A 23,175-nucleotide genomic window follows, 5' to 3' on the forward strand; every position below is an offset into this window, starting at 1 on the left:
TATTAGATGTTTATAAATGATTTTTAAAATTTTAGTTACACTTTAACAATTCAAAACTGTTTATGTAAGAAAGCACCATACCCTCAAAAATTACATTCATAAGAAACAATGTAAAATGCGTATGATAAAATGATTTAATAATAATTACAATATTAGCACATCATGAAATTCAGAAACTTTTAATCTCCCATCTAAATCAGGGGTCTCAAAATAAAATGTCTTCATGGGCTGGATAGGAAATAAAAAGTAGTGAAGTCATCTGATAATAAGAAAAGAGGGAGTCGGGTGGACTGTGGCAAACTGGGGAATGAAGGCCCAATCTAAAGGCTTTTCAAATTAAAAATTTGAAATATGCCTACCAAATTAAGCACGCTATACACCAAACTCACCTGGGTGGACTGACAAATTGCAATTCTATTCTAAATGAATTTCTAGCAGTGTGTGAAATTTATCCCGAAAATGACAGGCAGACCAGCACTTCTTTGACAAATAAATACATATACATAAGTCATAAAGCTTAACCCAATATTGGGGATGGATTATTTAAAAACACACAAAAAACTTCATGGTGCTCCAGTGGTAGAATGCTCGCCTGCCATGTGGGAGATCCAGGTTAGATTTGCCCATGTGCCCAAAATACAAAAAAAAAAACACTTCAATGTAATCTGTGCTTTGAATTTATCAAATTAGGTAGTTATGTGGATAAATTCTTAAAATGTGGTTAAAAGATGAATTTTTAAATTAAAACATAACTCTTTTCACATTTATTTGGAAAAATAGTTATGCCTAAGTTAATGAAACTAAATGAGACTTCACTTTTGCCAAGGGAAGTTCACACACTATAGTACCTTACTGAAATGTCTATGTGAAAAATAAAGTATTGGTTTTAACTAAACCATTGTTCATTTCACCTCAATATATACATGATATAAGAAAACACTGTAATGTATACAGTTTACTGTAATTTATTTGACAGTAAACTTCAATATATTTAAAGATTATTTTGTGGATGAACTTTCGTAAGTTTGTTAAAACTAAAGATTCTGGTATGAATACACAAATTTCCAAAAATGGCTCAAACAGCTGTACTGGTTTGTTATGCTAAAGAGCAGCTATAAAGAAGTTATTACTTTGTATGCCATCAATGACTTCATATTAATTTTTAGATAGTGCTAAAAATTAAGATGATGGAGGCATTAGTGACAAAATCTCCTTAAAAAGGCTGTAAAAAGGCACATTATAATTCATTTTTCTTCACCAGGCTAAGAAATATTTAAGTGTCATTCACAGGCAACAGATTTAGAAAAAAAACCTCAAACACATTAACTTCAAATAATACCCAAATATATTTTCCATTTAAATATTTTAGCCTCAGCTTGAGAAGTTAATATAAAAAGCACCAAATCTTGCCACATACTCCCAATTATAAAAAGCTAGTAGTTACTGTATAAAACTTTGTCTTTCCTGCAAAATAAAGTTAATATGGAATAAATCTGTTTCACATGTGGCAATTAATATGTGTAACTAAAAGCCAAATCTGTGAAGTACTTGGCCTTAATAAAGATAGAGTTTTAGCATACCCAGCTGGTACCTAGTAGAGCAGGTACCCAAGAAAATGCTAGACATGGTATCCATCAATTAACGCAATTAAGTATTTCATTATTTCCATTTTGTGTGAATTGAAACTTTTCAAGTAGGGGAAATATGTTTGATTCTTTTAAACCTAATATTTGGCAAAGTTTTAAAATCTAGTTAAGTCTTATATTTCTTCTCTGCAGTTCAGCACCTACTTTAATTATTAAAAGCACTTACAAAGCAATCAGGAATTCTTTTTACAATTCAAAGTTAATACAGATTTTACACATCATAAATATTTTCATGGCAGAAATGTTTCCATGGTTGAAAACAAGATTATAAGTTCACCATGTATCCAAAAAAGAAATGTATGCATTTCTTGAATCAATTCAAAAGAAGACATTATAGAACAGCATATAATAAAGGCTGAAGAATTACAAACCTAGTTTAATTTAGCAGTTCTATTATAAATCAGTAGGGTTTCTATGAGTAAATTTATTAAAGTTAATAAATTGTTTATAAGAATAATTTTAAATTTGCATAAATAATAACAAATAGACAAGATACTGGGTATATTGTCCACAAACAATAACAAAACATTTCAACATTATTTAATCCAAATATTGGCTTAAAATGATTCAAATATATTTAAAGCTTATAGGTGAATGATGTATAACACTGAATTCCAGATTAAATTGGCTGCAGTTTAGATAAACAATGCTGTCTGCTTGTTCTTCACATCATCCCAGAATAAAAATTCCTCTTGTCAGAAACATGCTGGCATGTGATCCAGTCAGTTAGCGTATTTATGTAGAAAGCGCTCAAATGCATCATAGATGGCTTGTCTAAAATAAGTATGAAAGAAGAACTATAATTAGCATAAAAGGGTACAGCGTCTTTCCTACACATTTCCAGCATTAATTTCGGCTTGCAGACTGAGCTTCTCTCCAAACAGCTAGGAAAGGGCCAGATATCTGAGGCTGGATGTCTGGATGCATCAATCTTAACAGTCTAATGGAAAACCTCAAATATATTTCCAAGGGATAGCGGATCTGGAAGTAGTATCTATGCTAAGTGAGATGAGCCAGAAAAAACAAAAGGACAAATACTGTATGATCTCACTGATATGAACTAACATTAATGAGTGAACTTGGAGAATATCAGTTAAGAACAGAGGTCATCAGGAGATGGAAATAAGGTAGATACTGGGTAACTGGAGCACACTACAAAGTGTGCAACAGGACTGACTAAAAATTCTGAAATGGACTGCACAATACTACAATAGTACAATATAGTACAATATAGTAAGTACACTGAATAAAGCTGAATGTGAGAATGATAGAGGAGGGGTGGGGGCACATATGGAACCAGAAGGAAAGATAGACGGTAAAGACTGAGATGGTATAATGTAGGAATGCCTGCCATGTACAATGATAGTGACTAAATGTACAAATTAAAAAATGCTTTTGCATGAGGAAGAACAAAGGAGTGTCAATATTGCAGGGTGTTGAAAACATATGGTCATTCATATGGTAAAACTTCAATTTCTGTGTGAGACTAAAACAAAAAATGTTTATTTGGTAAAAAGAATAAAGCTAAAGATTTATATCATAAATTATTCTCTTTCCTATCCTTTTAACATACAAGTGTGCACACTAGGTATGTGTGAATCAAAATACTTCCAAACGAGACTGTGAACTCCTAGACTAGGAGGGTCTGTAATTTAGTAAAAGGCCTGGGGTTAAAAAGAGAGGAAGCATGGGTAAATAGAGGCATTTGTCCATCAAGTTATACATATCGGCTAAGTAAAGAAGTAGACTATTTAAAGTCTCAAAGGGCTCGGATGTTGACTTGGGCTTTGAAAGTGATATTTTATTTATTCATGAAGATCATAATTAAAGCATATTAAAAGGCTAGCCGTCACTGGAGAGCACCTTAAGGTTAAACACTGAAAAGAAATGATTGTCACAAAACACACAAAATATTATATTGCGTGGTAATACTATTTTGTTTGTTCCACTATTTTTGTAATTGGGACAAGAGATCCAATGTGTTTAAGAACACTTAACGTACCCCAAAAGCTGTCTGAATCACAGGTTTTTATTAATTCTTCTGCCAAACACAACACTGGTTACCATCTCCAATTATTTTTTAAATCAATTACAACAAAAGTTGTGTCCTTGAGCTATAAAACATAACACTTTAACACACTGATTAGCTAAGAAACTTAAACACTGCTGTAAAGATGTTAATCATTATTGACCTTCAGCAATGAATGGATGCAGCTTTACTGTGACTTCTCCAAAAACGCTGTGCAGCACCGAACACATTGCTGGTACAGTCTCACAGTCGGAGTCATTTGCATAATAGGGATCTTCGCTAACAAGTTGTTTTTGTGGGTTATAGTGCCCAAGTAGTTCAGTTTTTGCATTGCAGTTTTAAACTTCACTACCTTTTTTTTATCACTACCTTCACTATTTTTTAGCAACCTCTGATTGCTTTTACCCATACACAGTATATATCAAACGTGGCAGTCTTCTTTTGCAACCTGTCAGGCAAAGTGATTCATAGGAATATGATGCTTCTTCATGCAATTTTACCCTCAATAATCAGGAGGGTTTCCTATCTCATAACTGGAAATTGCAGCACTGTCTATCCTCCAATTATCTGAAATATTTTGATCAGTTACAAGTTTTCTGAAAACTGCTTCTGCAACAGGTGACCAACAAATGTTACCTAGACAGCACCAACTTGGGCAGCTCTGCTGCCATCTTCTCGGGCACAAAGAGAGGCACAGAGTGAGTGTACCTTTTCCTGTGAAGCACTTTTATGGGCTTTAGAAATTTAGATTTCTAAATATACTAATATTCATTTAGTATATGAATATTAATAAAGGAAAGGAACTGGTTCCTTTTTATGGTCTTTTTATTTAATCACTGTTGAATACTTTCTGTTACTTTTCAGAATGAGGTTTTCAACCTATTTCATAGATTGTGATATAGACCGTTTTTCTTTACTAAAAATGTGTTCTTGGTAACCGAACTTGAAACCAAAACCCTTAAGTTCCTACATTAACTCTACTATGTCTTTAGATATTTTAATTGGAAAATTAATCTGACCCATATCCATAAAAGCTTTTCTCAGTAGCTTATTTTAACTTCTCCTTTTGTACATTGTATGTTCATTGCAGAAAATACAAAACATCTAAAAAAATAGAGAGGAAAAGAAAAATCACATTCCTATCACTGTAAAACATCTATCGTTAATTTTTTAATATATTGCCTTTCAGGCTCTTTTTATGTCTATCTATATCTTCACCCAGTTTAAATAGTAAGTATGAGATTAATAGTAAGTATGCTATTTGTTTGACCAGGCATTTCCACACATCCTTAACAAACCATTAAGATTATATTTAAGAATGACAACCTAATAGGTTTGATTTCTAAAATGTTAGGAAGACACAGCTTGCTACCATGCTGGTATTTCTTTGGTTTAAGATTTTGTTCCTTGAAAATTCAACAATGAGAAAGAAAACAAATTAACCTGGATATTTTCATGTTGGTATAAACACAGAGATTTTGTTTTAAAGGCAGGTGTGAGAGCAATGTTGGCTGCTAGTGAGAGGTAATAAGGGACCTGAGTTGTCTGCCTGCTTGAGAAGTGTTTTTCACACCTAGCTCTGGATATTTGATCTAGTGGAATAAATCTAAATTTGCTTTTCTTCCTGATGCCTAAAGTTGCGGTTGGGCTTGTGTACAGGGTATGAGGATGGTGAGGGAAGGTTTATATATGCTTTTTTAACCATCTGAACAGTCTCTTATTCACTTGTATTACATAAGTCAGTTCTAAAAACAATTAATACAACTTATTAGTGTACTAAAAGGAGCAGCTTGTTTTCTATCTGATGAGGGAAATGGCAGAATTCTTTTAAACTGTATTCTAGTATCATTTAAACTATTAGGTTTTGAAGTGACTAGTGGGCAAAGAGAGGCCAAGTGGCTTAACAGTGGCTTCACTTGAATAAGATACTTAAATTTTTGTGTCTCAGTTCCCTTTATTTCTGTATAATGGGGAAAATGACATATGAAGTACTTGCCTTAGTTAGTTAGTTACAGCTAATATTTATCTCTTTCTCAAATGAAGATTTTCAAATTAGCATCTTTGAGTTTTTACAGCTGCCTGTATCTACTTTTCTTAATGCCTCTCAGCCACACACTTACATATATGAGAGAATAAAATAAATCTGACACCAATTTACTAAAGGAAGCATGTGGGTCCCCTGCATTCACTTATATTACCAAGCTTTAGACTCTTTTTGAACACTCTAACAACCCTAAGTGCTTTCAAGCCTTTTTTTTTTCCTTTTAGTTTTACTGTGCCAGAGGGTCACTTCAGTAGTAAGAAGGTAGTCCACTCACTCACCAACCGACAGGAATTCAAATGCTGAATGAGTATTTTTAAAGGATTGTAATAAGCTCACTATTAAAAGGTGGGCTTTCAACACATTACAGACTGAATCTATACCTCAAAAAGGTGACATCAGTTTAGTTCTAACTAAGCAACAACACACAAAGAATTGTCTCTTAGGTTAACAAGAGCTTAAACTCCCCAGACACCACACACAATTCTTCAATTATATAGCTATCCAGATGACAGTTTTTGAATGCTTATTATGCATAGGCACTGATTTAATGGTGACCCAATTTATTTAAGTATTAATGATATATATTCCAATGACACCTTTTACCATCAGAAATTTGAAGAATAAATATGCAGGATATCAGAAAATTGGAGTTATAGCATAAAATGTTTTTAAGTTCTAACAAAAACACTGGAGTAATATAAGGTAATATAAATTTTTTTTTTTAAATAAAGTTTAACATAACTGTGCTTATAGACAAACACTCATATCACCTAGTAGAATGCAATTTAAAGTTAACTTATGCTACAAAATTTAAGCCAAAATCTTGGTACATGGTTTAAGATTTTAAAAAAAGGATTTGCAATCAGATTTGTTTTTCATCTATCACAAGTGTATGAAAGATACTATTCTTCCTCAAATACTGTTATAGTAAACAGCAAGAACAATAAGAAATTTACCTTTGATTTGTGTCACAAAAATAACAAATTTTGCACTGTAAAAGTTTTAAAAATTGCTGCAACAAAACATTGTTGTAATGTTCAGTGCCAGCTTACAAAGTTCAAAAACTAATGGCTGTGTATGGGGGAAGGGGAGTGGGTAGCCTATATACACAGGGTAAACCTCAAGAGCTTACTGATTTCCTTAATATTGCATGTAGATTGCAAACCTACTCAAACCAAGATTCAGATAATTCCTTGAATCTGAATTAACACTATTAGCTCAGTTCATCTACTAAGGTCATCAAGGAAATTTAGCACACTGGCTGCAAACCATACTGACTTATACAAAAAAGAACAAAATTAAGTTTCAGTCCCAGCTTTTCAGTCCATAATTAAAACTTATACTGCAGGAAAATTTTTAACTAAAACTTCAATTTCAGATGTCTAACAGAAGTTGTTTTATCCATACTTCAATGTATTTCCTAATCTTCCAAGTTATATTGTCAAAATCTGAAACCTACCTCAAAGAGGTCACTAAATAAAAAGAAAACAAGTGAAATAGTAAGGTTGTTATTCCAGAATAAGTGGACCCCTATTGGGATCATACTTTATGTCAATGAATGGCAAGAATGACCAAAAATCCTGTGATGGACTCTTTCATATACTTTGGCAACTGACTAAAAAACTTACAAAAAAAGTTGAGGAGTATATCCCCTTTTTCATACAAAGTGCCCCTTCGAACACTAAAATATCTGCAATTCATTTGAGGCCTCACCTGTTAAAAAAAAAAATATCCAGGACACCCACTAACTTGTGGAGAACCCTGAGAAAGTGTGATTTTAAAATTTACATTGTTTCACCAGACTATTTCACTGTATTCATAGGAAACTGCAGCTGGTCTGCTGGCACTCATACTACTTCTCTCTATTACCCAAGGCTTGCTATGTAATAGCTATGGCTTTGGAATTTCAAAAGTGACATTCCGTATAACTTGAAGGAATAATTATGTCTTCTAATTCCAGGTTTGCAGTTTTCAAACATCACTGCAGTTCTTTATTCAGTTGAGTAGTCATATGGACACCAACCATCTATGAAAAAAAGGTTTACCTCAAAGATATGATTTAGCATTGTACAATTAGGAAGTAGCTGTGCGTTAACGAGCAAAAGTTATTACTGATGGTTGGTATTTAAGATAATAATCCATTCAATGTAGAGCTTAGTGGTTTATTTATTGCAAACTCAAAAAGTCAGAGCTCCACATTTACTACATTCATTCAAAATAAAGTATATTCTCGATTTTCTTTCCAGCCACATCTCCTGTCTGCTTGATTATTAGTAATATTGTTATCAGGCAAGTCGGCCTCCTGCCTATGTTGTTTTTAAGTTTCAAGTTTGAAACATCCACTGTTTAATCAGGACAAGTAAGATATATAGATTTGAAATGACACTGCAGATTACACTTCTTGGATGCTGCATAGTCACAAACAGGGTAAGTGAACTGCCATGGGTTAACATGAGCTCTACATGTTTTCTGAAGTTACTTCTATCTGCTGTTTTGTAGTCACAGTGGGCAGTTAAGAAGCTGGGTCCACTGTGATTCTGTCTTGCATGGTGGGTTACTTCAGGTTGATTAGAGGCCACATAACTGCACTGAGCACATTTAAATGGCTTCTCCCCTGAATGAGTATGCATATGTCTACTTTGATGAGTTGTCTGAGAACTTGAGTAAGGACAAAGTTTACATTTTATGGGCGTTCTCCTGTGTAAGTTTGAATATGCCAAACATAATTGCATTTTCTGTCTGAAAAACAGTTGTATTTTCCACGTGTATACTTTCCCAGGGAAGTTTCTCAAGTGTTTCTGCATGTGATACTCACTTACTGTGGCATATGTGTTTTAGTTTGTTAAAACTGCTGGAATGGAATATACCAGAAATGGAATGGCTTTTAAAAGGAGAATTTATTAAGTTGCAAGTTTACAGTCCTAAGGCCATGAAAATGTCCAAAGTAAGGCACCAATAAGAGGTTACCTTCACTCAAGAAAGGCTGATACTGTCAGGAATGCCCCTGTCAGCTGGGAAGGCATGTGGCTGGCCTCTGCTAACTCTCTCCTGGCTTATAGTTTCATAAAGATTCCCTGGGGGTGTTTTTCTTCTGCATCTCCAAAAATCTCTGGCTTTTTGGGTTCTGTTGGCACTGAAGCTTTTTTCTAAAATGGTTCCCTCTTAAAGGACTCCAGTAAGCAACCCCGCCTTGAATGGGTGGCAAAACATCTACATGGAAACCACTTAATCAAAAATTGCCATCCACAATTGGGTGGGTTACATCTCCATGGAAATAATAAAAAACATTTCACCTAGCAATATTGAATGAGGATTAAAGAACATGGCTTTTCTGGGGTCCACAACAATTTAAAATCAGCACAACATGGCAAATAATGCATGTATAAGATTCGCTCATTATCCCCAACTCTGGTTGGTGTTTCAGATGCACGTTAGAGTGATCATAATATACATACAGTTGGTATTGCAGCCACAGCAGTCACCGTAAAAAGGGCCTTTGGAGAAATCTCCCTCTTCTGTACTGGAAGAACCAGGGATTCCCTGGCTTTAGTTTGCTTCTCTGAACTTTCTTCCACAAGCTCCTTGGCACTGTGAACTCTAATATGATGCACAAATTATTTTTCAGATTCTGCTTCATACTGGCATGCAAAGGGGTTTTGTCTTCAAGTTCTTGCATTTGTCCTCTACTCCAGGTGCTTCACAGGAAGATCTTTGAGTTAGAAATTTCTGGGTCAGCAGATAACTCAAATATAGGCTGTGGTTCTATTACACGGAGTTCCAAACTACCCAGCCCCGTGTTTTTCATTTCAGTGGGTTCATCTTTTATTTCAGGAAATTTTTCAAGTCCTTCTCCATCACTATCTGAAAAGCTGTTATCCCCAACAGGCATTAATTCTGCCATCTTAGTCTTCACCCACTAGGTAATCACAGCAATTGCCATTTATTTCCCCAGCCAAGGCCACATTTGCCAATATGATAAGCTGAGGGACAGCTGTTTCATGTTTGGAGCGGTCATGCAAGTCATACAGTTGTTCCGCAAGCCCATGTCAATGTTGGAGCTTCCAGTGAGTAGCCCTCCTCCTCCAGAAGACAGTCCCATTTCTGGGTGGCCATATCTGTATTCAGATTTTCTCCATGATGAAGAGTGAGTGACCCAGAATTGCTGCTCCTTCCCCAATACTATTTTACTTTGTGGCTAGAGTTTTGGAGGAGGGGAGGGGCATGGAAAAGTAGGGTGCTGAGGCTGTCAAGACCCATGAAGGCCCGGGGTGGAGCTGCAGAGGGTGCTCAGGTCACTTGCCCTCACCTACTGTCAATGCCACCGCTGGGGTCTGAGGCTCAGGGTACTGGCGGCACTTGCTCTGTGGCTGCACCACGAGTTCGTGGGAGCCATCGATATAAGGTTTCAAGCTTAAAAACAATATTTCACTTCTCATTTAAAGTTGCTAACTGAAAAACATTACTAGATTATCTCACAGATGTTCAGGACATTCAGTGCTAAGAATATAAAAGCGGAGTGAAAAACTCCTGATGCATCAAATTATGTTTTACAAACCATGATGTGTCTCTCCCCATGTTCTAAAAAACTTCACTATTATTATCTGAAGAGTATAAAAACTACAAAATACAGCATGCCTATGTATGATATCCCACATTTTCAGTTCTTCAGAAGAAAGAGAAAGAATGTGGATAAGAGAGGAAACAGGTTAAGTAAGCACGATGTGAGATGTGAAGGAGAGCAGAGAGGAAATTAATGGACTAAAATGTACCATAAAAATACCTAAAGTTTAGTATTTGCTGTATCAAAAAAACAATAAAACATTCAAAAACAAAAACCAGTTTAGACCAATCTGCTTACCTGAAGAGTCCTTGTTTAAAAAGATAAGCACTAATGTGACCCCCTTCTAGATATCGGATTTCACAACCAGGCCAGATTTCCTGTAGGCTTCGGACTCCTGTTCGTGGAATATAGGCATCTTCTTTGGCTTGAACAACTATAATTAGGCTTGGGTCAACTGGAACTAGGTATAGGATTAAAAAAAAATGCAGCATGTATACTTTTTAAAAGCTGTATGATTTAAAATACTACATAACTAATATTAATCATGCGAAAAATATATAATACAGTGCAGTAACTGAAACATTTGTCAAACTAAATATTGATGATTAAGTTAAAATTATACTATAACAAGATAATCATCTCTAATATGATTCATGAGATGGATAATCTAAAGAAGATACAAAAGCAATGTATTTTTTAAATATAAACTAATATAAGAGCCTTAGATTTTCATGGATAAAATATGATACCTTTAAATAAATTATCTTGGAGAGCACATTCCTGGAGCCTACCATAAAGTATATATATTCTTTGAAATATGAAATTATCTTATGAAGAATCCTTAAATACATTACACAAATGTTTGAACATCAGCAAATGTTCTCAACTTCATATAAAAATTAATACCTGAGAAGTTTGCTACATGAGTACACTCATCCATGACTCCTTTCATAAATATTAAAGATTCTTTCTGAAGATTGTTTCTTCTTTGTTCTTTACTAAGTAGGTGGTATGACTGATTACCGCAACTCCTATAACTACTTTTGTTGGTTGAAAGTGTTTGATTGAAGCATTCCATCTTAGAGGTATCTTGTAGCAAGAGTCCTTCTGTTGTGGCACTAACAGATGTTTTACTAGAATTAAGGCATTCAGCCGGTTTTTGGGACACAACTTGGTCAGTCATATCTAATTTTAAAGTTTTGGAAGCTAGAGTAAGGTTAGCTAGCTTGTCTGAACTGCTAGGGAAATGTTTCATGAACTCTTGGCCCATCTTGAAAGAATCTGTCTGAAAATATGAAAAAAATGAAAATACTATTTAATACAAAATAGGCTTTTATTTAACAACCACATTGAAACAAAAAGAAGAGAATATGTCAAAATTTAACTGAGGACTAAGATAAATGATTTATACCTTATTACTAAATATTTTTTAGTAAACAGTAAAGGGTATCATTTAGTCTGTTTCATGTTTTTATTACCAAAGTTTTGAAATCCATGTTCTGCCTTAACCTTAGAACTTCCAAAAGTCTCATGACTTTATCCTGGCAGTTGTGAAAATCCAAGTACAAGAGAACATATACTTTCTCAGACTGAGTTAAGAATTGACAATTACCAAGGAAAAAACATTGCCTATTAAAGTTTAAAAAAATATGTTCTCAATGCATGGACTTGTAAATACAACATAATTTAAGCAAAAATAAACTTTGTTGAATACTACTAACAGCAAAGCCAAAAGAAAAATGGCATCCTGGGAAAATATATTTGAAATGCATGTAATAAAAGGCTAATCACTTTAATTTATAAAGAGCTAGAAGTGAATAATCTGCAAAAACAAAAAACAAAAAACAAAAAAACCCCAACTCAACAGCACAAGAGGAAAATGAGAAAAGGATATGCACACGGTATTCACAGAACATGAAATACAGATGCTCCTAAACTTATTAAAAGATGTTCAACTTCTCTCATAATTAACAAAGTTAAAAAATACTATACCATTTTTCACTATCAGGTTGAAAAAAAATAGTAAGTTTGATGTTAGTAAGGAATTTAGATGTGTAAAACGAAGTATGTAAAAAGTTACTCACTGCAACAGTTTATTAATAATGAAACATGAGAAACAACATAGATGCCCACCAATTGGGTAACGGTTAATAAATCATGGTACATCTCTCCATTTAATAAACTAATATGCAGCAGTAAAAAGAATAAGGAAACTTTTGGGTTAGTCTGTAACCATTATAAGAAAAGGGAAGAGAAAAATAAAATACACATTTGTATTTCTTTGTTTATAGACCAAAAAACCCTCTGAAATACTAAACAATAATATAGTGGGTTATTTGTTGAAGGGGACAGAATCTATGCAAATATGGAACAGGGGTAGAAATCTTTCACAATGTATCTTTTATACTTTTTGATATTTAAACTATATGACCACAGAATCTACTAAAACCATTAGGAATTAAAAACTGGTTAAAGGAAAAAGAAAAAGAACACAGTCTAGTTAACATAAATCACTAGAACCATCCAGACCACAGAAATATGAGAAAACTGATGTTTAGTAACATTTGGAAATGTAAGATCAATGAATCCTAGAATTACTCAGAGATATACCAACAAATTTAACTTCTTTTAACTGAGATAATAGTTTTTTTTCCCTCTTTTCTTTGCATGGGTAGGCACTGGGAATCAAACCTGGGTCTCTGGCATGGAAGGTGAGAATTCTGCCGCTGAGCCACCGTCACACTGCCCGAGATAATACAGTTTTTAAAACAAAAAATGGGAAACCACCTTGACATTTATTAAATATTCACTATGGTAAAATGCTTCTGAGACAAAAAAGATCCTTGTATACAAGTACCAAGAGTCAGAGGCACAGAAAAAGGAGTGCCAGGTAAGACTATGTAACTACTTCAGGCAACCAAAATTTATGAATCTCCTTTAAAAAATACATGTTAGTTTTCTCATGAGCTTTCAAATATAGGTATCTTTCTGATTGTAAGCATATTAGAACAGAGGGAAGTAACAACTTTGCAGGTAAAAGTGTTTCGTAATAAAGTTCCTAGGCAAACAATTAACTACCCTTTGAGTTTATGCAAGATAGAAAGTTTTCACAAGAGTGAAGTTCATAGTGATATAATTATAAATAAAAAAATCTCACTGATAGTATAAAGATTCCTTTTCATTCTAAGATTTCTTAAGAATCAGTTTGAAAGAGAATCTTCAAATTCTGGGTGGGTGAAAGTACAAAATTTTAAAAGTGATCATTTTATAATGCTACTTTAAAAAGAACTAGTCTCCTTTGGAAAGTAACTGGGAACAAATTTATTATATTGAAAATTGGTAAATTAAGATAAAGAATCAAGCATTTAGATACAGGGAGGCAAGATGGCAGCTGAGTGAGGTATGGAATCTAGCTCATCCTTCAAAGCAGCTAGTAAATAGCCAGGAAGAGAACAGAACAACTGCTGGGGCCATGTCAGTGACTGGAAACAGCGTACATCAGTCTGGACCAGCTGGACCAGCTGAGACTCCACACAGAACTGTGAGTGCCCCAAGCTGCGGAGGCCAGCGCCCCTTCCCCACGGGTGCTGCAGCCTGGTTCACCAAAGGGAAAGGAAACAGACTTTACCTGCAGCAAGGGCTCAGTTCAATGAAGCTCCACTTGCAGAATTAATTAACCAATTATGACTATTAAAAATAGGCCCCCAAAGAGTGAAATGAGACTAAGTGTCAATGGCTGAGAGATTCCAAACAGAATCGAGAGGTTATCCTGGAGTTATTCTTACACATTAAGTAGATACCACCTTGTTGTTCAAGATGTAGTGGAGAGGCTGGAGGGAACTGCTGAAAATGTAGAGCTGTGTCCCAGTAGCCACGTTTCTTGACGATGACTGAACAATGATATAGCTTTCAAAATGTGACTCTGTGAATGTGAAAACCTTGTGTCTGATGTTCCTTTTATCTACCATATCAACAAAAGAGTAGAACATATGGAATAAAAATAAATAATAGGGGCAATAAATATGAAAATAAATTTAGTTTGAAATGCTAGTGGTAAATGAAAGCGAGGGGTAAGGGGTATGGTATGTATAACTTTTTTTTCTCTATTATCATTTTATTTCTTTTTCTGTTGTCTTTTTATTTCTTTTTCTAAATCGATGTAAGTGTTCTAAGAAATGATGAATATGCAACTATGTGATGATATTAAGAATTACTGATTTTATATGTAGAAGGGAATGATATCTTATTGTTTTGTTGTTAATTTTTTTTAATTAATTAAAAAAAAAAATAGGCCCCCAGCTCAGATAAACCTCGAATAAGAGCTAAAGGTACTAGGAGTTTTTGCCCCGGCAGAGGATGTGTGCGCTGTGTGAGGCTTTTTGAGTCAGACAGCACAAAATATCTCAAAAGGGCTGGATCCTAAAAAATGGGGACACACAGAGCCTGGAGATACACAGAGCAACGTACTTGCTTTGTTTCTACCACTTAACAGCTCATTAGTTAGAACTGTAAGGCTTCTCAGGCTCCAACTGCCCCAGGCAAGGACAGAATTAAGCTTGTCTGAGAGACAAAGTGGCTGGTCAGGTAAAGAGTTAATTTCCCTGTGCCTTCCCCAGGAGAGGGGTGGGGCTCTCAAGGAATTCCTCCCTTAAGGAATTCAGGTCCCAGGGACTAGAACCCCAGGGACTTCAGTTAAGCAATTAATGCCAACCTACAACCTCACCACAAACCACAGGGAGAGTCTGCTAAAGTTAAAGGCACTGCATCACTTTATGCTGGTGGGAAGCTGCAGACAGAAAGCGCCACATACTGGGCAGGACAGGAAAAACAGAGTCCAGAGGCTTCATAGGAAAGTCTGTCAACCTGCTAGATCTCACCCTCAGGGAACACTGATACAGGTGACCCTTTCCTCCAGAGAGGAGGCCAGTCTGGCTGGGAGAATCTGACAGGGGTATATAATATCTGAGTAGATATTATATACCTTAAAAAAAAAAAAGAGGCTCCATATAGGCAGGGTAAGAAGCAGAAAAACAGGAGCTGAAAAATTCTGATCAGTTAAATAGAACCTATGCTAGAGGTCCAGAATAAGTTGAACTGAATGTCAAAGAACAGATAAAGAACAAAGCCATCCAGCAAGAAATTCCTAGGTGAAAGAGTAAAAACAATCTCCAGAATAAACTAACTAAGGAAATCAAATGTCTAGACACCAGCAAGAAATAACGAGTCATACTAGGGAAATCAAAGACATGGCCCAAAGGAACAAACCAACAATTCAAATGAGACACAGGAGTTGAAAAACTAATTCATGATATTCAAACAGACATGGAAAATCCCATCAAAAATTGAATCAGTGAGTTGAGGGAGTATATAAAGAAGGCAGTGGGCAAATCAAAAGAAGAAATCGAAAGTTTGAAAAAACAAATCACAGAACTTATGGGAATGAAAGGCACAGTAGAAGAGATGAAAAAAAAAAAAACCAAAACAACAGAAACCTACAACAACAGATTTGGAGAAGTAGAAGAAAGGATTAGTGAACTGGAGGACTAGACATCTGAAATTTGTCACACAAAAGAAAATATAGGGAAAAGAAGGAAAAATAGAGGAGGGTCTTAGGGAACTGAAAGACAAAATGAAGCAGATGAATATATGCGTTGTGGATGTCCCAGAAGGAAAAGAGGAGGGAAAAGGAGGAGAAAGACAAATGGAGGAAATTATCACTGAAAATTTTCCATCTCTTATAAAAGACATAAAATTTACATATCCAAGAAGTGCAGCATACCCCAAACAGAACAGATCCAAATAGACATACTCCAAGACACTTACTAATCAGACTGTCAGATGTCAGAGAGAAAGAATTTTGAAAGCAGCAAGAGAAAAGCAATCTATCACATACAAGGGAAGCCTAATAAGACTATGTGTGGATTTCTCAGCAGAAACCATGGAGGTGAGAAGGCAATGGCATGATACATTTAAATTCTAAAAGAGATAAATGCCAACCAAGAATTCTATATCCAGCAAAACTGCCCTTCAAAAAATGAAGGGGAAATTAAAACATTTTCAGACAATCACGGAGAGAATTTGTGACCAAGAGACCAGCTTTGCAAGAAATACTAAAGGGAGGACTACAGGCAGACAGGAAAAGGAGGAAAAGAGGTCTGGAAAAGAGTGTAGAATTGAAGACTATCAGTAAAGGTAAAAAGAGAAAAAAAATTAGATATGATATATAAAATCCAAAAGTAAAATGGTTGAAGAAAGTACTGCCTTTACAGTAATAACACTAAATATTAATGGGTTAAACTCCCCAATCAAAAGATATAAACTGACAGAATGGATGAAAAAAACAGGACCCATCTATATGCTGTCATACAGGAGACTCATTTCAGACCCAAGGACGAAAATAGGTTGAAAATGAAAGGTTGGAAAAAGATATTTCATGCAAACAACAATCAGAAAAGAGCAGGAGTAGCTATACTAATAACCGACAAATTAGGCTTCAAATGTAAAGCAATTAAAAAGAGACAAAGGACACTATGTATTCATTAAAGGAAAAATTCAACAAGAAGACATAACAATCATAAATATTTATGCACTGAGCCAGAGTGCTCGAAAATATATGAGGGAAACACTGAAGGGGGAAATAGACACTTCTACCAAAATAGTTGGAGACTTCAATTTCCCGTTCTCATCAATGGATAGAACATCTAGACAGAGGATCAATGAAGAAACAGAGAATTTGAATAATACAATAAATGAACCAAACTTAACAGTTTGGTTAAGACATTCATAGAACATTACACCCCACAGAAGCAGGATACACCTTTTTCTCAAGTGCTCATGGATCATTCTCAAGGATAGACCATATGCTGGGTCACAAAGCAAGTCTCTATAAATTTAAAAAGATTGAAATCATACAAACACTTTCTCAGATCATAAGGGAATGAAGTTGGAAATTAATAACAGGGAGAGGACTTCCGGAGAAGATGGCGGCTTAGTAAGATGCGCGGGTCTTAGTTCCTCCTCCAGAAAAGCAACTAAAGAAACAGAAACAATACAAAACAGCTCCCGGAGCCACGACAGAGACCAAAAAGACAGCGTACCCCATTCTGGAACGGCTGAATGGGCAGGGAGAATCCACTGCGGTGAGATACCCGAGGGGCGCGCGTTTTCCCGGCCGGGGCGGCTGGCGACTGGGGTCCCCTCCACGCACGTGGCTCCCCGGTCTGACTGGGAACGTTGGATAGCGGGGCCCTCCTGCCACGCTTGGCGTCTCGGGCCAGCTGGGCAATTTGAACCGGCACTCCCCCAAGCCGCGGCAGCCGGCAACCGCCCCCTCCACGCGCGGTTTCCCGGGCTGACTGCGAGATTCGGATTGGCAATTTAAAGGAGCCACAGCATCTTTTACTGGTGGGCCCCGCAGACAGACGAGTGCCACGAGCGCCACCTACTGGGCAGGAAAAGAAAAACAGAGCCCAGAGATTTCACAGAAAAACCTTTCAACCAGCCGGGTCCCACACCCAGGGAAATCTGATCAAATGCCCAGACACCAGCAGAAAATAATGGATGACGCTCGGAAAATTGAAGATATGGCCCAGTCAAAGGAACAAACCAATAGTTCAAATGAGATACAGGAGCTGAGACAACTAATGCTGAATATACGAACAGAAATGGAAAACCTCTTCAAAAACCAAATCAATAAATTGAGGGAGGACATGAAGAAGACATGGGCTGAACAAAAAGAAGAAATAGAAAATCTGAAAAAACAAATCACAGAACTTATGGGAGTGAAGGACAAAGAAGAAAAAATGGAAAAAACAATGGATACCTACAATGGTAGATCTAAAGAGACAGAAGCTACAATTAGCGAACTGGAGGATGGAACATCTGAATTCCAAAAAGGAACAGAAACTATAGGGAAAAGAATGGAAAAACTTGAGCAGGGGATCAGGGAACTGAATGACAATATGAAGCGCACAAATATACGTGTTGTGGGTGTCCCAGAAGGAGAAGAGAAGGGAAAAGGAGGAGAAAAACTAATGGAAGAAATTATCACTGAAAATTTCCCAACTCTTATGAAAGACCTAAATTTGCAGATCCAAGAAGTGCAGCGCACCCCAAAGAGAATAGAACCAAACAGGCGTTCTCCAAGACACTTACTAGTTAGAATGTCAGAGGTCAAAGAGAAAGAGAGGATCTTGAAAGCAGCGAGAGAAAAACAATCTGTCACATACCAGGGAAACCCAATAAGACTATGTGTAGATTTCTCAGCAGAAACCATGGAAGCTAGAAGACAGTGGGATGATATATTTAAATTACTAAAAGAGAAAAACTGCCAACCAAGACTCCTATATCCAGCAAAATTGTCCTTCAAAAATGAAGGAGAAATTAAAACATTTATAGACAAAAAGTCACTGAGACAATTTGTGACCAAGAGACCAGCTCTGCAAGAAATACTAAAGGGAGCACTAGAGTCATATACAAAAAGACAGAAGAGAGAGGTATGGAGTAAAGTGTAGAAAGAAGGAAAATCAGATATGATATATATAATACAAAAGCCAAAATGGTAGAGAAAAATATTATCCAAACAGTAATAACACTAAAAGTTAATGGACTGAATATCCCAATCAAAAGTCATAGAATGGCAGAATGGATTACGACCCAGCAATACCACTGCTAGGTATCTACTCAAAGGACTTAAGGGCAAAGACACAGACGGACATTTGCACACCAGTGTTTATAGCAGCATTATCTACAATTGCAAAGAGATGGAAACAGCCAAAATGTCCATCAACAGACGAGTGGCTAAACAAACTGTGGCGTATACCTACGATGGAATATTATGAAGCTTTAAGACAGACTAAACTTATGAAGCATGTAATAACATGGATGGACCTAGAGAACATTATGCTGAGTGAGTCTAGCCAAAAACTAAAGGACAAATACTGTATGGTCCCACTGATGTGAACCGACATTTGAGAATCAGCTTGGAATATATCATTGGTAACAGAGACCAGCAGGAGTTAGAAACAGGGTAAGATAATGGGTAATTGGAGCTGAAGGGATACAGACTGTGCAACAGGACTAGATACAAAAACTCAAAAATGGACAGCACAATAACACCTAAGTGTAATGTAACTATGTTGGAACACTGAATGAAGCTGTACCTGAAATATAGTTTTTTGTTTGCTTGTTTGTTTGTTTGTACAACTTCCTAGAAAGGCATGAACAACCAACACTGTCTCAAAAAGAAATAGATGACCTCAACAAACCAATCACAAGTAAAGAAACTGAATCATCATTAAGCTGCTCCTCAAGAAGAAAAGTCAAGGACCAGAAGGCTTCACATGTGAATTCTGGCAAGCATTCAACAAACCAATCACAAGTAAATTGAATGAATCAGTAATTAAGAAGCTCGCAAAAAAGAAAAGTCCAGGAGCTAGATAGATTCACATGTGAATTCTACCAAGCATTCAAGAAAGAATTAGTACCAATCCTGATCCCGCAAAATTGGATCTTACACCCCTAGCATGAGCATTGAAGAAAGACATAGATAAATGGTAACTCCTCAAAATTAAACACTTTTGTGCATCAAAGAACTCTGTCAAGAAATTAAAAAAGCAGCCTACACAATGGGAGACAATGTTTGGAAACCACATATAAGGGTTTAGTAGCCAGAATATATCAAGAGATTCTTCAACTCAACAACAAAAAGACAACCTGTTCTAGTTTACTAGCTGCCGGAATGCAATATACCAGAAACAGAATGGCTTTTAAAAAGGGGAATTTAATCAGTTGCTAGTTTATAGTTCTAAGGCCAAGATAATGTCCCAATTAAAGCATATGTCTATAAAAATGTCCAATCAAAGGCATCCATGGAAAGACACCTTGGTTCAAGAAGGCCAATGAAGTTCAGAGTTTCTCTCTCAAATGAGAAGGCACATGGCAAACATAGTCAGGGCTTCTCTCTCTCTCTCAGCTGGAAGTGCACATGGCGAACATGGTGTTGTCTGCTAGCTTTCTCTCCTGGCTTCCTGTTTCATGAAGCTCCCTGGGAGGCGTTTTCCCTCATCTCCAAAAGTTGCTGGTTAACAAACTCACTGCTTCTTGTGGCTATGTCGTTCTTCTCTGCTCTCTCCGAATCTCCTTCATTCTCCAAAATGTTTCCTCTTTTATAGGGCTTCAGAAATTTATCAAGACCCACCCAAATGGGTGGAGACCTGTCATCACCTAATCCAGCTAAACAACCACTCTTGATTAAATCACATCTCTAGGGAGATGATCTGATTACAGTTTCAAACATACAGTATTGAATAAGGATTATTCTGCCTTTACAAAATGGGATTTTGATTAAAACATGGCTTTTCTAGGGTCCATACATCCTTTCAAACCAGCACACAACCCAACTGACATATGGGCAAAAGACATGAACAGACACTTCTCAGAGGAGGAAATACAATTTGCTACAAGGCACATGAAAAGATGCTCAACTTCACCGTCTAATAGGGAAATGCAAATCAAAACCACAGTGAACTATCATCTCACATCCACAAGAATGGCTATTATCAAAAAACAGAAAATGATAAGGGTTGGAGAGGATTTGGAGAAAGAGGCACACCTATCCACTGTTGGTAGGCATGTAAAATAGTACAAGCACTGTGGAAAGCAGTTTGGCGGTTCCTCAGGAAGCTTGGTATAGAATTGCCGTATAGTCCAGCAATCCCATTGCTAAGTATCTATTCAGAGGACATAAGGGCAAGGACACAAACTGACATTTGCATTATTTACAATTGTCAAGAGATGGAAACAGTCCAAATATCCATCAACAGATGAGTGGCTAAACAAGCTGTGGTATATACATATGATGGAATATTATACAGCTCCAAGACAAAATAAAGTCATGAAGCACATAACAACGAGGATTGATCTTGAAGACATTAGGCTGAGTGAAATTAGCCAGAAACAAAAGGACAAATACTGTATGGTCTCATTGATATGAACTAACATTACTGAATGAACTTGGAGAATTTCAGTTAAGAACACAGGGCCTCAGGTTTTAGTTCCTGGCCCATGCACCAAAAAAGTAAAAAAAAAAGAAAAAAAAATTAATATAAAAAGTATTGAAACTAATGGATGAAAAAGAAATGATAGAATTAGATTAATGGCATTTTGCAACCCTCAATGACTTAATAGATACAGGCATTAAGCAACAGTGCAGGCTTACTTTCATCACACAAAAAAGCGACAGATAAATTGAAACTGAGTCTAAGCAAGCCTCTAGATACAGTTGCCAATTTGAAGGCAATATAGAGGATGGAGGAACATGTGAACTATCTCATGAAAATGCAATCAGCAAAACCTAGACTGTAAGAACATTACGGGTCAAAGAGCCTAAGGTCTTCAACACATAAGGAAAAGAAAGGGATGGAAGGGGAGCCTTTAGATAATAAAATCATTATTAAAACACACAAGGAAGTAATTACTATGAAAATCAGGATAATGATTACTCATGGGGGTGAAGGAACAACTTGTGATTAGGACACGCTGAAGTGTTTTCTGAGTTGGTGGTCAAGTTCTGTTTCTTGCCTTGGGTAGTAGTTACTAGTGTTCTTGGCTTCTGACGAATGAATTAAGCCGTACATGTACTTTGCATGATTTTCTACATCTGCATCTATATCTGTTTTATTTCTATCTGTGTTTTAAAATGAAGATCTTTTATAAATGAAAAAATAGTGTGAAAAGCTTTAAAAAAATCACTATTTTCTATAAAGATCTGTACCTTTAAACATAATTAACTTTTCCCCAATGTTATGCAGAAATTAAAAATACTTACACCACAGTACTCAAGCATGTGAATAATTTCTTCTTCATAAACTGTCTGTGTATAATACTGTTTTTCCAGCTCCCTCCAATTAATTGATTTACTCAGTACACCCTGAAATAATTAAGATCAAAGCATATCATGAGGCATTTTGTTTAATTCTTTTTTTTATAATTACTGTGCAAAAAAGAGTTAATATAACAGGCATGAGACTGACTATCCTTAGGAAGGCATCAAGGAACTTGACTAGTAAACAATCCTTACACTGTTATAAAACTTTTCCTAAATAAAGTAAGAGTGGCTCAGAGCCTACATTGATGACACAAACAACATGGTTTCGTTAACACCTGCTTTGCTTCTGGAAGTCTAGAATTTTGCCATATACTAGGCAAAAGGTGCCTAAGTGACCAAATCCTCATATAAACCCTGCACCCCTAGGCGCAGGTGAGCATCCCTGGGAGACAGCTCTTTGCACATACTGTCACAATGTATTGCTGGAAGAATTTAGAGTGTCCTGTAAAACTCCATTGAAAGTGGACTCTTAGAGCTTGTACCTGACTTCCTCTGGATTTTGCCTCATATGCTCTTTCCTTTTGCTGATTTTGTTTTGTAACATTTTGCCCTTATAAAATCTTAGCTGTGGGCACAACTATTTGCTGAGTCCTCAGATTCCTTTTTCCAAATCACCAAACCTGGGGTGACCTTGGAGACCCCCAAAACAATTACCCCACAACAATTACCGTTATTATATATAGCTACATAAATATTAATTGCAAGTATATTACCGTAGTGAAGACTCCAGATGCCGTGGACCATGACAGACATGGAATCAATGGCATGGGCTTAGGCCAATTGGATACTGCTAAGGAAGCCATCTGTAATTTAACAATAAAGTCAGTTTAGAGAGATTCTATTTAAAGTTCCCAGTCAGTAAAACTGTAAAAATTTAATATTAAGAAATACTTTATGCAGCAGTTGGTGAGATAAGACATGAATGCAAAGTTTCTGAGAACCGAGACTATTTAGCAGCCTCTTCAAACTCCTGAAAGCATAAATTCAACATGACATATAATTGTCCCC

At 36.1% G+C, this 23,175-nt stretch overlaps 1 protein-coding gene and 1 pseudogene across 2 annotated transcripts in view; both read right to left on the minus strand.

Moving 5' to 3' along the window:
* The window catches only part of ABHD18 (abhydrolase domain containing 18), a 133,710-nt gene continuing 110,535 nt past the window's right edge, over positions 1-23,175 (minus strand). For both annotated transcript variants that reach the window (XM_077140067.1, XM_077140066.1), the window contains 5 exons: positions 22,881-22,970; positions 22,108-22,209; positions 11,187-11,565; positions 10,578-10,740; positions 1-2,420 (listed from right to left, as the gene is read on the minus strand). In XM_077140067.1, the coding sequence (XP_076996182.1) occupies positions 2,369-2,420; positions 10,578-10,740; positions 11,187-11,565; positions 22,108-22,209; positions 22,881-22,970 (786 nt within the window). In that variant the 3' untranslated portion in view covers positions 1-2,368. The remainder of the gene's footprint in view (positions 2,421-10,577; positions 10,741-11,186; positions 11,566-22,107; positions 22,210-22,880; positions 22,971-23,175) is intronic.
* On the minus strand, positions 2,444-10,568 carry LOC143666342 (RE1-silencing transcription factor-like; annotated as a pseudogene).

Source organism: Tamandua tetradactyla, chromosome 22 (assembly GCF_023851605.1).
Source record: "Tamandua tetradactyla isolate mTamTet1 chromosome 22, mTamTet1.pri, whole genome shotgun sequence".
Taxonomy (NCBI): Eukaryota; Metazoa; Chordata; class Mammalia; order Pilosa; family Myrmecophagidae; genus Tamandua; species Tamandua tetradactyla.